At 41.1% G+C, this 13,887-nt stretch overlaps 1 protein-coding gene across 2 annotated transcripts in view; it reads right to left on the reverse strand.

Moving 5' to 3' along the window:
* The window catches only part of LOC106023662 (tripartite motif-containing protein 16-like), a 40,543-nt gene extending 27,527 nt beyond the window's left edge, over positions 1-13,016 (reverse strand). The window contains exons 1-6 of one of the 2 annotated variants that reach the window (XR_004575739.1): positions 12,379-13,016; positions 11,458-11,553; positions 11,036-11,269; positions 10,748-10,907; positions 10,106-10,165; positions 6,001-6,649 (exon numbers count right to left, since the gene is read on the reverse strand). Coding sequence is in view for 1 of the 2 variants with exons in the window: in XM_034292118.1 (XP_034148009.1) it covers positions 6,120-6,649; positions 10,106-10,165; positions 10,748-10,907; positions 11,036-11,269; positions 11,458-11,553; positions 12,379-12,954 (1,656 nt within the window). In the remaining variant the exon portion in view is untranslated. Of the gene's footprint in view, positions 1-4,824; positions 6,650-10,105; positions 10,166-10,747; positions 10,908-11,035; positions 11,270-11,457; positions 11,554-12,378 lie in introns of those variants that run through there. The other variant, XM_034292118.1, reaches the window with a different exon arrangement.
* Between the last annotated feature and the right edge of the window lie 871 nt (positions 13,017-13,887).

The raw sequence follows: 13,887 nt of genomic DNA on the forward strand, positions 1-13,887 counted from the left end.
AAACACAGTATGTCCTACAGCTAGAACACAATACGTCTTACTGCTAGAACAATGTATTTCCTACAGCTAGAACACAATACGTCCTACAGCTAGAACACAGTATGTCATACAGCTTGAACACATTATATCCTACAGCAAGAACACAGTAAGTCCTACAGCTAGAACAAAGTATATCCCACAGCTAGAACACAATACGTCCTACAGCTAGAACAAAGTATGTCCTACAGCAAGAACACAGAATGTCCCACAGCTAGAACACAATACGTCCTACAGCTAGAACACAGTATGTCCTACTGCTAGAAACTGTTGCCTAGTTCTAAGAAAAAAAGGTGCTTTGTCAGGAACTTCTGACACCACACAGCACATCTGAACCTTCTATTGACAGAATGTCAGACTTCCTTTAATCACTGTGATGGCAATTTCTAAAATCCAAATAATTCTATGAAAATGGTAGGTAAGACAGGAGAAATCAATTGCGCAATAAACGGTTTTAATCTTGCTTGCAAGGAGAAAGTATACAGGTTACAAAGTAACAGTGGATAGTCTCTAAATAAAAACATCATTTCGACAGTATTTATTACATAGGAAAAAGGGGTGTGGTAAGATGCTGCCATCTGTTTCATGTCAATCAAACACCTTTCCCTTTGTTCTATCACACACGTCAAATGCTATCTTCCCCCACCTTATCCTTCCTGCCATAATGTTTTCTGTAGTGTTTACCCAAAGGGGCCAACTGACCTTACTGCCCCCTGTTGTATCTTCTCCTATCCTGTCCTAAAACCCATTGATCTCCATCTGGACAGACAATAGATGTCCCCTATGCAAATACCAGATCCCACACATTCCTGTACCTATCTTAACAGTGGGACTCAGTCCTTTACTCAGTTTGAATACATTGTGCATAGAAATTTCCACAACAATCCATCCTCTTGATACCATGTCAAACCTTGGTATCAAACCTTAAACAGTTCACTCATTAGGATGTAGACTGCAACAAAACAGTACTCTTTAACAACATGACCCAGTCAATATTATTACCCTTAGTGATTAGAGACCTGATCAAATCTGAAATGTCTGGATCCTCCTTTACATTCTTCTAGATCATTACCTTCCGTATAAAATCCAAGATCACACATTGTCATCATACAGAACCATAACATAGTACAGCAAAACTTTTATGTTAAAATCATCATAAACACCTATCACTGAATGCATCCTTCAATTCATCACTGTTACAAAGTTCTCTCATGCCAATTGCTCGATTCACTGAAATGTCCTCTCCATGGTTCCATTTGGATGTCCTTCCAAAGTCATCTCAAATGTTCTGCTCTTCCAAACGTCAGACAGTCAGTTATGAACCATTTCTTTGACAGGCCGATGTAACAGAACGAAAAAGTCAGATGTATATTCCAAGGTGTTGTCCTTCACTCAAATGCAGACACAGCTCTTGTTGTCTCTATTCTAGCTGTTTTATCAGCCAGGCCAGGAGAATCTGTGTGTTCTCCTTTGTGAACTCCAAGATGACCAGTTTTAGCCAAAGGTTATAGAGCTAAAGGCCATGTAGAAAGTGACTGGTTACTAGCACCCGAAAATTCACTTTTCCCTCAGTGACTTCAATTCACTGTGTCTAACCTTCAAACACTGCAATCCTCGTGTAGCGTGTCGTCGACCCCAGGTTCCTCTCTCAGCTACCTGGACAGCAGATGAGATGTACCTGGTATGGACCCAATCAGCGTAGCATGATGTTGTGCAGTAGATCTTTCCTATGCCTCCATCCTCTCGGTCGGAGATTGCCTTCTCCATCACATTGCAGAACGAGCAGGACTCAAATCAGTTCAGCTCACAGGAACTCAGCATCCTGTAGACGTGCTCAACACTTCCAAAGCGTTCACAACGAAAAGGTCCACAGAGCTTGGCCACGTTATGACTCCAACGATGCAGTGTCCCGATCGGGCCTCCAAGGAGATCCACCTATCGGTCCAGCTGAACTCCGCAGGGTGGGGTGACGGGCGATCAGAGGAGAACGAGCCATCTAACCTGAGCAAAAAAAAACTACAACACAGATCAATATACTCCACACAAACTTTCCCAAAGCTTCCATCTACCTCCAATCAGCCCGACAGGCCGCGCATCCATCACCGAATGAAAACGCCAGTCGCCGGAAAACCAAAGAAACATTGTTCACATAAACGTCAGTGATAATTTTTGCCGGTCCAGCGTAAACACGAGAGACCGCCAAAGATTTACCGTCGCACTTCCCCATGTTCCAGATTTACCAAGTAAATCTAGTTTATCTCAACCAACCAGAAAGCGAAGTCAAGCTCGTCAGCCCACAAATGAGATTTTAAAAGGTCCAACCTTTTACTGCAGATTTTAAAGTCCAACTTTAAGTTTTTAAGCCGAATTGCGTTCTTACCTCCAAATTCAATTTCCGCAGGAAACCTGTACTGATCAAGCACGAGTCACAGCTCCCGTCAGGCACTCTTTCTCAGCCCGTCAAAGGATAAGCCTTTTCTGGACGATACTAGAATTCCAGAGCTTTCTCTGGCCGTGCACGGTTAACCTGTTAGGAAAGGGACTCGAACCGATCAGGATTAGGATCCCGGACGTGCCCCCAAATTGTGATGGCAATTTCTAAAATCCAAATAATTCTATGAAAATGGTAGGTAAGACAGGAGAAATCAATTGCGCAATAAACGGTTTTAATCTTGCTTGCAAGGAGAAAGTATACAGGTTACAAAGTAACAGTGGATAGTCTCTAAATAAAAACATCATTTCGACAGTATTTATTACATAGGAAAAAGGGGTGTGGTAAGATGCTGCCATCTGTTTCATGTCAATCAAACACCTTTCCCTTTGTTCTATCACACACGTCAAATGCTATCTTCCCCCACCTTATCCTTCCTGCCATAATGTTTTCTGTAGTGTTTACCCAAAGGGGCCAACTGACCTTACTGCCCCCTGTTGTATCTTCTCCTATCCTGTCCTAAAACCCATTGATCTCCATCTGGACAGACAATAGATGTCCCCTATGCAAATACCAGATCCCACACATTCCTGTACCTATCTTAACAGTGGGACTCAGTCCTTTACTCAGTTTGAATACATTGTGCATAGAAATTTCCACAACATCACCTGCAGTACATACTGTTGTGTTCCTTCTTAATACACTACCAGACTTTAACTTACCCTTCATGTATAAATGGTCATCTATCTACAGCCGGTCAGGGCAGTACTTGTGCAGGATTGATGGTGTCAAGTAAGTGTTGTCTGACTCCAGTCCCACACTGGCAGCGGCTGAGAAGTGCTGGTCCACATTAGACTGGGAGTTGTGTGTATTTGTGTGGTTGGTGAGTTCAGGCACTACTTGAGCCAGGCCTCATTTACCATCATAACTGACCACAAGCCTCTGCTGGTTCTGAGTCCAATCCTGATAGATAACAACCCAACAGGAGACACAAGTGGGTGTTGGAACTGGACCCATTGAGGAGAGATTTACAAATGTAAATGGGAATATGATAAAAATATTTCAGATGTTGTCTTAGCTGCTGTGAGTTAATCTGACACTCATCACCTCATACAACCCCATGGTTAGATGGAATGGTTGAATGTTTCAACAGAACTCTGATTGCCCAGTTGTCTATGCTTTACTATGGGGTGAGTGGGACAGCTATTATAACAGACTCAGACCTTATATCTTACCTCTGTCCTCTGAGCCTATCAGGTTGTGTATTATAACAGACTCAGACCTTATATCTTACTTCTTACCTATGACCTCTTCTTATGATACTCTAATAGTTAAAGCGTGTACGACAAATAACTGAGAGGTTGCTGGTTTGAATCCCTGGACCAACAAGATAAAAACAAAATCTGCGTATAGGTTAGTAAGAGGTTCCCAAACCAGGGGTTACGACCCCATGTGGGGTCACCTGATATGGGGTCAGGGGAGATTGTTTTACAACTGAGTCTCATAGCCTCAAATAAAAAAATAACTATTATATAATTTTTCTTAACCAAGGTGGGACAAACAGTCTGGATGTAATGGATTTAAACTCTGTAGCATTAGACATTTAAGGCCGGGTGTCTCTGTAAAGCACTTTGTAAACAGCTGTTGTAAAAAGGGCTTCATAAATACATTTGATTGATTGAGTGATTGACATTTCTGCAGCAGTCTATCATTGTTACAGTGACCAAAGTGGTTAGCTAGCACCTAGTGGCTAATATTCACGGGAGAAAAATGACAGACCGCCATCGTCTCTCTGGTCTGGGAACTCACTCAGACGTTTAATCTGAGCACGCTCACAATAGCATTCAAGTGCACGCAGGCACACACATACTAATATGATGTCACTGCGTAGGTTATTTAACATGGCTTTGCTCCTCATATCAAATATGCTTAACCAAATCTTTTATACATAGGCAACCCTTTTGGGTCTAGGATGGAGAAGTTCCACTAACCAAATGATAATTTGGAAGCCTCATTGTTTCAAAAAGCCTGAAAAGGCCATGTTTTCCATGTACCGTCATAAATCATACAGCTCAAGCTCCGTCCAGCTTTCTTAGTTGGTCAATGCCCCTGAAGTGTTCTACCTCCATGTTGTTTCTTAAAGACTTAAATACATGCTTCCTTCAGCGATCAACCAGTACATCACTTATTATACCTGTATTCTGGAGAGGAGGTGTCCATTAAAAGTTGCTGCAGTTTCTTCTGCTACACACCAGCAGTGGCTGACAATGTCCTGTGGTTTAACATGACACTCTAAATCAAACGTAAGTGGAAGCACACAACAAAACATGCATGAAAACTATTTGAGGGAAGACGTTTCCTGCTAAAACTGTACATCATTGTCAATGTGGTCACATAAAGACAAGAGACTCTGCTAAATGATGTTAATATAAATGCTTGACATTGACACCATGTATAGTAGAAACATGTGGCCTCCTTATTCACAGTTTTATATTTTAATGTTATTTATTAGTTTAACATTAGTTAAGCTTCACCTTTGACTAAAACCTTACTGTCATTGCAAAGTCCATTGACTGAACTAAAGGTGAAATATATACGTCAATAGGATTTTCTAGCATTCAAATGTGTCATAATAATATCAATGACATCTATTAGTTTGTAACTTTGTTGGTTATCTTCCCCTCAGCCTGGGGAATACATATAAGGGTGAACACAGGGGAGAAAAACCATAGTTTCTGAAAATGCTTTAGAACCTAGTTTTATCTATAACAACATTCTGCCACTGAAGTTGTATGAAGAAGTTGTATGAGTGAAACAACTGTGTTAAATGCTTTAGTCAACAAGAGCACCTGACAGGACATCATGACATACAGGGACCATTAAAAGATCCATTTAAAGATCCTGTTTAAAGATAGCAAAAAAACAAGTACCTCTACAACGTGTCCCAAATGTTACATAATTAGAATGGACAGTAATTATAGACAAGTACAGGTAAAATGTACTAGAAAGCATAACAAACTTTGTCTACCAATGACTTATTGAAAGATTCCCAAAACTATGATTACACATAAAATACTGAACAGTGGGATGCTTAACATGAACCAAAGGTTAATGTACATTAAATGTGTGAATCAACTCCTATCTGCCCCATCAATCCCACTAGATGACAACAGATAAGAGGTTACTCTGTTTACCTGAAATCACCTCACACAGAAACATTCTACACAGTCAGTAATTACATTATTTTCAAAACATTTTATAGTCAAATTAAAATCTGCTTTGTACAACATTTAATAATGCTTTAAAGACACATGGAATGTATTTATAAATATATTTCTGTTGACAGATAAACACCCAACTCAAAACAAATAGTTCAGCAGGGTTCTACACACTGACTAAACTAAACTCTGTGATGATTGGTTCATTTCAGCTGTCAATCAACTCCCTTCACCATTGAGGGGCATGTCTCATTATGTGTTCATTCAGGAACTCAGACCTCTGGCTAACTCTATTCCACTTGATTTGATTGAAACCTGTGTACATGCAAATGTGTAACTATATCATGCTGTTCTATATAATATCTGTAATCTTAAATCAATCTTTAGCCACAGTTATTCATTCATACATTGATACAAGCAGACTGATAGATGTATCACTGAATAGGTGTCAGTATCTTCACAGACATTCCATAACAAACATTAAACCCAGGATAGAGTGGCTGAGTGAATGTGGTCTGGACTCTGTGGAGGAGGGTCATTGTGTCAGAGACACTGTAGAAGGACAGAGTTCCTGCCCTGTGGTCCAGATACACTCCTACTCTGGAGGAGCAGGGGACACGGATATCAGTACTGGTATTATTGTGGATGAAACAACATCTGGATGTAGAGCAGAATAACACCCAGGACTGATCATTATAACCAAACAAACACTCATCACCATCTCCTTTCCTGCTGATCTCTTTATATGAGACGGCTACACGAACCCACTCCCCACTCCACTCTACCTCCCAGTAACAGACTCCAGACAGACCCTCTCTACACAACACCTGTTTATAGAAGGTAAATCTGTCAGGATGGTCAGGATAGTACTGGACCTCATTACTACATGACACCTTTCTGTTCCCCTCAGACAGACACAGGTACTGATTTGTTGTATTGGGATCCAATGTCAGCTGGCAGGAATCTAAGAGGATGAAAAAACAAAGTCAGTGAAAATATCTCTCCCTTACTCCCTTACTTACTGGGAGTTTGGAGTTTTGGTGTCCCTTTTCAATTTATTCATCCTTTTCTCTTATGTGTATGATTTCTATGCATGACGGGGCTGTTCAGAAAATCAAAAAAATAATGAATATCATACATCCCAATGTTTCTTTTACAAATGTTTTGCTTTCTCTGTGTGTTCTTCTGTTTTCCCTCTTTTCTTTATAGAGGTGTTAAAGGTTGGTTCTCTTAATATTAATGGAGGGAGGAATTGGAATAAGAGGGCTTGGGTATTGGAAGTGATTACATAGAAACAACGTGATGTCGTTTTCCTACAGGAGACACATAGTGATGAAGCTAATGAGGTTGACTGGGGCATGTGGTGGGGGGGCAGCATGTGCTTAGTCATGGTACACATTTTAGTGCTGGGGTGGGTATTTTGTTTTCCTCTGGTTTGGGGGTGACTGTAATCTGTTTCATTTTTTGAATGTTTATGCTCCAAATGAGGAAACACAGTGCATTGCTGTATTTGATGAGATAAAGGTTTCTTTATGACAATGTGATCAACAGGGATGTTTGGTTTTGGGGGACTGGAACTGTACAGTGGATTTGACTGTTGATCACATGGGTTTGGAACCTCATCTGAATTCTGTGTCCTGTCTGTTTGGTGTGTTGACTGAGTTTGATCTTTCTGATGTATGGAGAGTGAGAAATGCCAATGTTAGTCAGTACACATGGTTAAAAATGACTGATGGTCAAATGAGTGCAGCAAGGTTAGACAGGTTATATGTTTCAGAACGCTACTCTGGTAGAGTGGTGCGGTGTGACATTTTTCCTGTGAGGTTTTCAGATCATATTATTATTACTTTTGATTTTAAATTGTTCTGTCCACGACGGTCAATGTCACATTGGTATTTTAATATTAAGTTGTCGCGCTTTGCCACCCTCAAAGATATGGATGCTCCCAGCACTTTAACCTGGACCAATCAATATCACCATGTAAACAGATGGTCTGTCTTCATCCTCCTGAAGGGAAAGTGACTACAGACGATGTTGAGATGCGCCGACATGCTGTGGATTTCTACTCTGCACTTAATAAAGCAGAGGCCTGTGATCCTCTGTGTGCTGAACAGCTGGTTTTATGAGAGGATTTCCTCTGCAGGGGTCAATTGGGAAAAGAGTGAGTCATTTTGGGCAGGTCAGCTTCCTGTGGGGTCTCTTCATCAGTTACCCAGGGGGCTTCAGTGGGGTAGGGATGGGCTCAAGGGGGTTTTCTAGTCTCTGTTGTGTTCCAGGAAAGGATCTGGGAGGGTGTAGTGGAGAAGGTGTGTGCCAGATTGTCTTGGTGGAAATGGTTGTTACCCCAGCTGTCATATAAGGGAGGGGTTCTGGTAACTAACAACCTGGCCCCCTCAACTCTGTGGCACAGACTCATGGTTGTACAGCGGCCTGGGGGCTTGATAAAAACTCAGCAGAGGATACTTGTTAACTTTTACTGGTCTGGACAGGACTGGGTTAAGGCGGCAGCCCTGTATCTACCACTGAATGAGGGTGGGCCTGGTGGACATTACTTCTAGAGTCAAGGCGTTCTGCCTTCAAGCAGCCCAGAGACTGTTGTACAGTGACTATTCCAGCTGGGTGGATACAGCACATACTCTGATGATAAGGCTGTTGAGGCTGTGTTGTGGAATTTCTTGAACTGTATAATTAGTCCTGTACATGTATGAATGGGATACTAGTTAGAAGTACTGAGTCCCCATCTTAGATAAGAAAAGGAAAGTAGGAGAGGGGGATCTGGTGCAAAGAGATTTTTGTTTCTGTCCTAAAATAGTTCCTTTTTGATGGAATTACCATCACAGCTATCCTGTTGGGTCTGGATAGACATTCTTCTTGTAGTTGGAGGAGGTTGATTTTACTGGCCTGACTCCTTTTTATCAGTCTGTTATGCAGGCCTGGAGAGTGTTCTGTATGTCCCAGAAGATCAACACACTGCCCAGGATGTTGCTGTTTGAAGAGCCTCTTTTTCACAATTCTATGGTTTAGTCCCGTGCTCTGGATTCAGCCAACCTTCACTCATGCCTTCAGGGAGTGGGGTGTTTGAAGCTGGGGCATCTGATGCAGAGCAGATCATTGGAGGAGTTGGGAGAGAGAGCAGGGATCCGGTCGTATCGTTTGGGGAGGAAGGTCGTGGCTGAGTTCTGATTCCTTGCCAGCACCTCATCAACGGTCTGTGACTGACGTCTCCTTCTCTGATTGGTGGATGGACAGCCTGGATTACGTTTTCCCTGAGTTCAATGTGGTGTTGCTGCTGGGACGTTTCAAGAGGATGTGGAACTTCTTTCATTCAAACCCCTGAGCTGAGGGAGTTCAGGGCTGTGGGGAAGAAGGCCATGTACACTGTGTGTGTGAAGGTGTCCCATGTTTCCTCCCTAGAAGAGGTGAAATCCATGATGTGGGTGGATGTGTTTGGTCCAGGTGTTTCCCTGAAAGGCAGCTGGTGGTCTTTATATAAACTGTCCATTGATTAGAGGACAGCAGGTCTCCAGTGGAGGATTATACACGGGGCTGTAGCCACCAATAGACATCTGGTTCACCTGGATCCAAGTGTTAAGGAGGGGTGTCCTTTTTGTTCTGATCCTGAATCATCTGGTTCACCTGGATCCAAGTGTTAAGGAGGGGTGTCCTTTTTGTTCTGATCCTGAATCATCTGGTTCACCTGGATCCAAGTGTTAAGGAGGGGTGTCCTTTTTGTTCTGATCCTGAATCTCTGGTACATGTGTTTTTACATTGTTCCAGGTTGGTTGGTATTTCTGACCTTTTGACTAGGTAGTTTACTGTTTTGGGTGAGTTCTTCTGTTCTCGGTTGTTCATATTTGGACCCAAGTATAGTTTTAGTAAACGGGGTGTGGTGGTCTTGCTGAATTGTTTTGTCAAGGGCTGATAAATTAGCTGTTTGGAAGACTAGGAAACATTTTATTCAAGGACAGGGATCTGTGGATGTGGTGGGTATGTTTGAGGGGATGCTGACAGTGAGATTGAGGGTTGAGTTTGACTAGTCTGGTACAACATCTTGGGCAGTTCATAAGTGTATGGGGTGTTCAGGGTGTGTTGTGCTCTGTTTCTGAGGAGGTTGAATTGGTGTTACATTTAAGGTTTAGTTTTTGGTTATTTGAGTGTCTGTTGCATCTTTTTTAAAGGAGAGTCTCTGTCTCTCCTTCTCTCACTGTCTTTTTGTGTGTCTGTGTGTGTGTGTGTGTGTGTGTGTGTGTGTGTAAGATTATTATTACATGTAAAGAAACAGATTTTACACCTGTGTATGGTTATGAGTGTATGTGTGCATGTCTATGGGTGTGTGTGTACGTTTACATAAAGTGCAAACAACGATGTGTGATTGTGTCTGTGTGTGTGTGTGTGTGTGTGTGTGGTTGTATTTCCTCACATGTTAAGAAATCCTCACTGGTCTTGGGATCAGCAAGTAGTCCAATCTGAACTGTAGTCACTATGGAGACAGACAGACTTATATATCCCAGGTCCACATTAATCATGTCCACTAGTAATCTACATACAGGTAACTAGAGGGGAGATGGACTATAGATGGACTATATTTGTATATAATTGTACATGAGTTCCAGTGGTTCAGGCCAGTCTGTCATGGCTTTGATTCTGGTCACTGACTAGAACCAAGTTGTTATGGTGACAGTGATTGTTGACAGATCTCAGATCTCTACTTGATAACTACATTGTTTCACTGAAGATATTGAGGTCATTTATACTCTTCCGTTCCTCTCCTTATGCCTCCCCCTTTCTTCTTCTCCTATTTTTGTAATTTCTTCTCCTCCTCCACTTCTTGAATAAGTGTTTTGATGACAATATTCTGTATATGGACCATTGGTGTTTTGTCTAATTGTTACCGCCAAGACAAACAGATATTATAATAATCTATTAATATTGTGTATTTGCTTTCATAATGGCCTCCCCAAAATAATATTGGTTGCATTATAATATTAAATGTAGCTCTAAGACAAGTAAAAATCACAACGTTTAATATTAATAATTAATATTAATAATAATTTTGACCAACCTTCCCAAGATATCCTGTCCATTTTCTTTTTGCATAGATCCTGTATTTGATCTTTGAGTTCAGAGACTGATTTCTTTACAAGCTCAAAGGAGATGTGTGGATACACAGTGATGCTGGGTAAGACTTCAGATCCAGGAGAGAAAAAGAGAGACTGGAAACTCTACAGAGGGAAAGAAGCAATAGGTTTTGACATAGACAGACAGTGAATTAAGTTCCAGTCTATTTCACCTGTAAAGAAGTCAAGAGGGATCCATTACAGAGTATTATAAGGTAAGTTAGTGATGTCACCTGGAGGAAATTGATGTGATCCTCTGTGTGTGAGAGCTGCTTCAACTCAACATCTCTCCTCCTCAGCTCAGCAACCTCCTGCTCCAGTTGTTCCAAGAGTCCTTTAGCCCGACTCACTTCAGTCTTCTCCTGCGCTCTGATCAGCTCCTTCAACTCAGAGCGTCTTTTCTCAATGTAGCAGATCAGCTCAGTAAAGATCCTCTCACTGTCCTCCACTGCTGCCTGTGCAGAGTGCTGTTAGGACACAGAGAGAGAAGGGGCTCCATTATAAGTTAATTCACTCTGTTATCACCAGGATTACAGACAGCAAGTAAATGTAATACAGTGCCAGTCAAAAGTTTAGATACCTTAATCCATTCAGTGGGTGTGTCCAAACTTCTGATTGATCCTGTACATGTATTTATATCAGCCACAACACTCACCTTCAGAGTGTCCACAGTGTGTCTCAACTCCTGAATCTTCTTCTCTCTCTCCCCAATTCTCTTCTGGGATTCCAAATATTTTTCCCCAAACTGTCTCTGCAGAGAAATACATCATAAATAAATGTAATCAGCGAAGTGTAGCAATTTTGAATTATATCACATTTATTAATGTTATCAGGATACATTCTTCTTTCTTAACATTTTGGTTGTAGTCGGTATATATAGTCGGTACATATTATCACTCTGATCTCAGATCCTTGGTCATCATGTTTGATCCGACAGTCAACTACAGAACGTTGTATCTGAACCAGACGGATATTGGATGGAATGTGGGATTTTGAACATATCTGTGAATACCTCTAGTTTGTGGTACAGGACCAATATACTACAGATTAAGGCTTTACTTTAACCATCGTTTAACCAGGCAAGTTGATTATGATCCAGTTCCTTTCATATCAACCACCTGGGGAAATGTTACAGGGGAGGCAGAAGCAATTAGGATGAACTGTCTTGATCAGGAACTGACTGACATAGATACAGTATCACCTTGACGTTTGGGGGATAAGAACCAGGGACATTACAGACATTAGTTAGATTCCCTGACCACTATTCCACCTTGCCTGTCCTATTCAGCATTGCATTGCACATGAACAAAACGTATCTCAGCCATGTACATCTGTAATACACCAAACCCTCTTATTCCTTATTCAGATTCTTACTGAATTCTACTGATTCCAGTCAAAGGGTGAGATTTACATTAGTGGTGTATAATAGGTAAGATATAATAGCAATGTTTATGTAAGGTTCATAGATTGCTCATGGTGTAGCTGTTACAAACACACCCACAAAGAAAAGATATTTTATATCAAATACACACACAACATATATGTTTTATCCTATACTGTAGAGTTCCCATCTTACTTGTTTCTCAATCCTTTCTGCTGCAGCTGAAACTGTATCATGTCCTTTATGTTCATCCAACAAACAAAGAAAACAGATACACTGCTGATCAGTACGACAGTAAACCTCCAGTAGTTTGTCATGATGAGAACAGATCTTCTCCTGTAGTTGTTTGGAGGCTTGGACCAACTTGTGCTTTTTAAAGACAGGAAAATCATAGTGAGGCTGGAGGTGAGTCTCACAGTAAGAGGCCAGACACACCAGACAGGAATTGACAGCTTTGAGTTTTCTCCCAGTGCAGAAATCACACTCCACATCTCCAGGTCCAGAATAATAATGATCAGGAGGAACAGCTTGGAGTCTTGTCTTCTTCAGATTCTCCACCAATTCAGCGAGGATGGTGTTCCTGTTTAGAACAGGTCTTGGTATGAAGGTCTGTCTGCACTGGGGGCAGCTGTAGATACCCTTGTCATCTTCCTGATCAAAACAGCCCTTAATACAGACCATACAGTAGCTGTGTCCACAGGGAATAGTCACTGGATCATTCAGTAGATCTAAACAGATCGAACAACTAATTGAGCTTACGGCCTCTGTCATTTTTCACACACATATAAACAGAGAAGGAGAACTAGAGATACATTTTGTTTTCCTTGAACAGTTTCTTTTCAGAGGAGTGGTTTGTTTTCTGTGACTTCCTGGTTCTGTGGTGAACTCAGATGTCAGATATCAGGTCTGGCCAGTAGAGGGCAGTAGTGATCTATAATAGCCAGAGTAAATTTTCTCAATTCTGTGTTACCTTCAAGGTCTAGGTCATTATTTCTCCCAATTCAAGAACAATTAGCAGAACAGCAGAAGTGACAGCCTGTGAATGCAGAAAGAGAGTGCATGTCAAACAAATAGAGATCTCACATATTTATTACAACTTTCTCTTTATCTCAAACCTGTGAAAGGACTTGAAATTGTTCAAAGTGACCTGAGTAAGGAAAGACATAACTAGACTCTGTACAGTACCATAAACCGTCCATCACTATATACCTGAGACAAGATACACTGGTTACTGTTATTATACAAAACCCTTTGAGCCTCACTCCTCCATCTGAGACCTACTTTGGTCAACATTGCCTCTTTTAAAGACCTAATCACTAACACATTTACTGACACCTGCAACTGCTTCATGAGATGTGCCTTTTAATTGTAGTTTTGTCAAGTTGTTGTCTCTGTCTATTGTCAAAATATATCTGTGTCCTGCTGTATTGTTTTTATATTTTCAGCTACCAGGTAAAAAATGTGGGAGATCCAGAAATACACCTTTTCTTATATAACTGAAAACACACGTCAGACCATGTAGTCTACCAACAATGAAATTCATTATTTTATTTTATTTCATATACTCTATCTATTGCAGTTTATTGGTCTAAAGCTATACATTTAATCATTTGAATGAAAATCATGTCTGGATTTACAAGTAACAATACCACTCTGCTTGTCGAATGCCAAATCAGCTAAACCCACAGTTATTATGAATCAAGA

Source organism: Esox lucius, chromosome 5 (genome assembly GCF_011004845.1).
Source record: "Esox lucius isolate fEsoLuc1 chromosome 5, fEsoLuc1.pri, whole genome shotgun sequence".
NCBI lineage: Eukaryota > Metazoa > Chordata > Actinopteri > Esociformes > Esocidae > Esox > Esox lucius.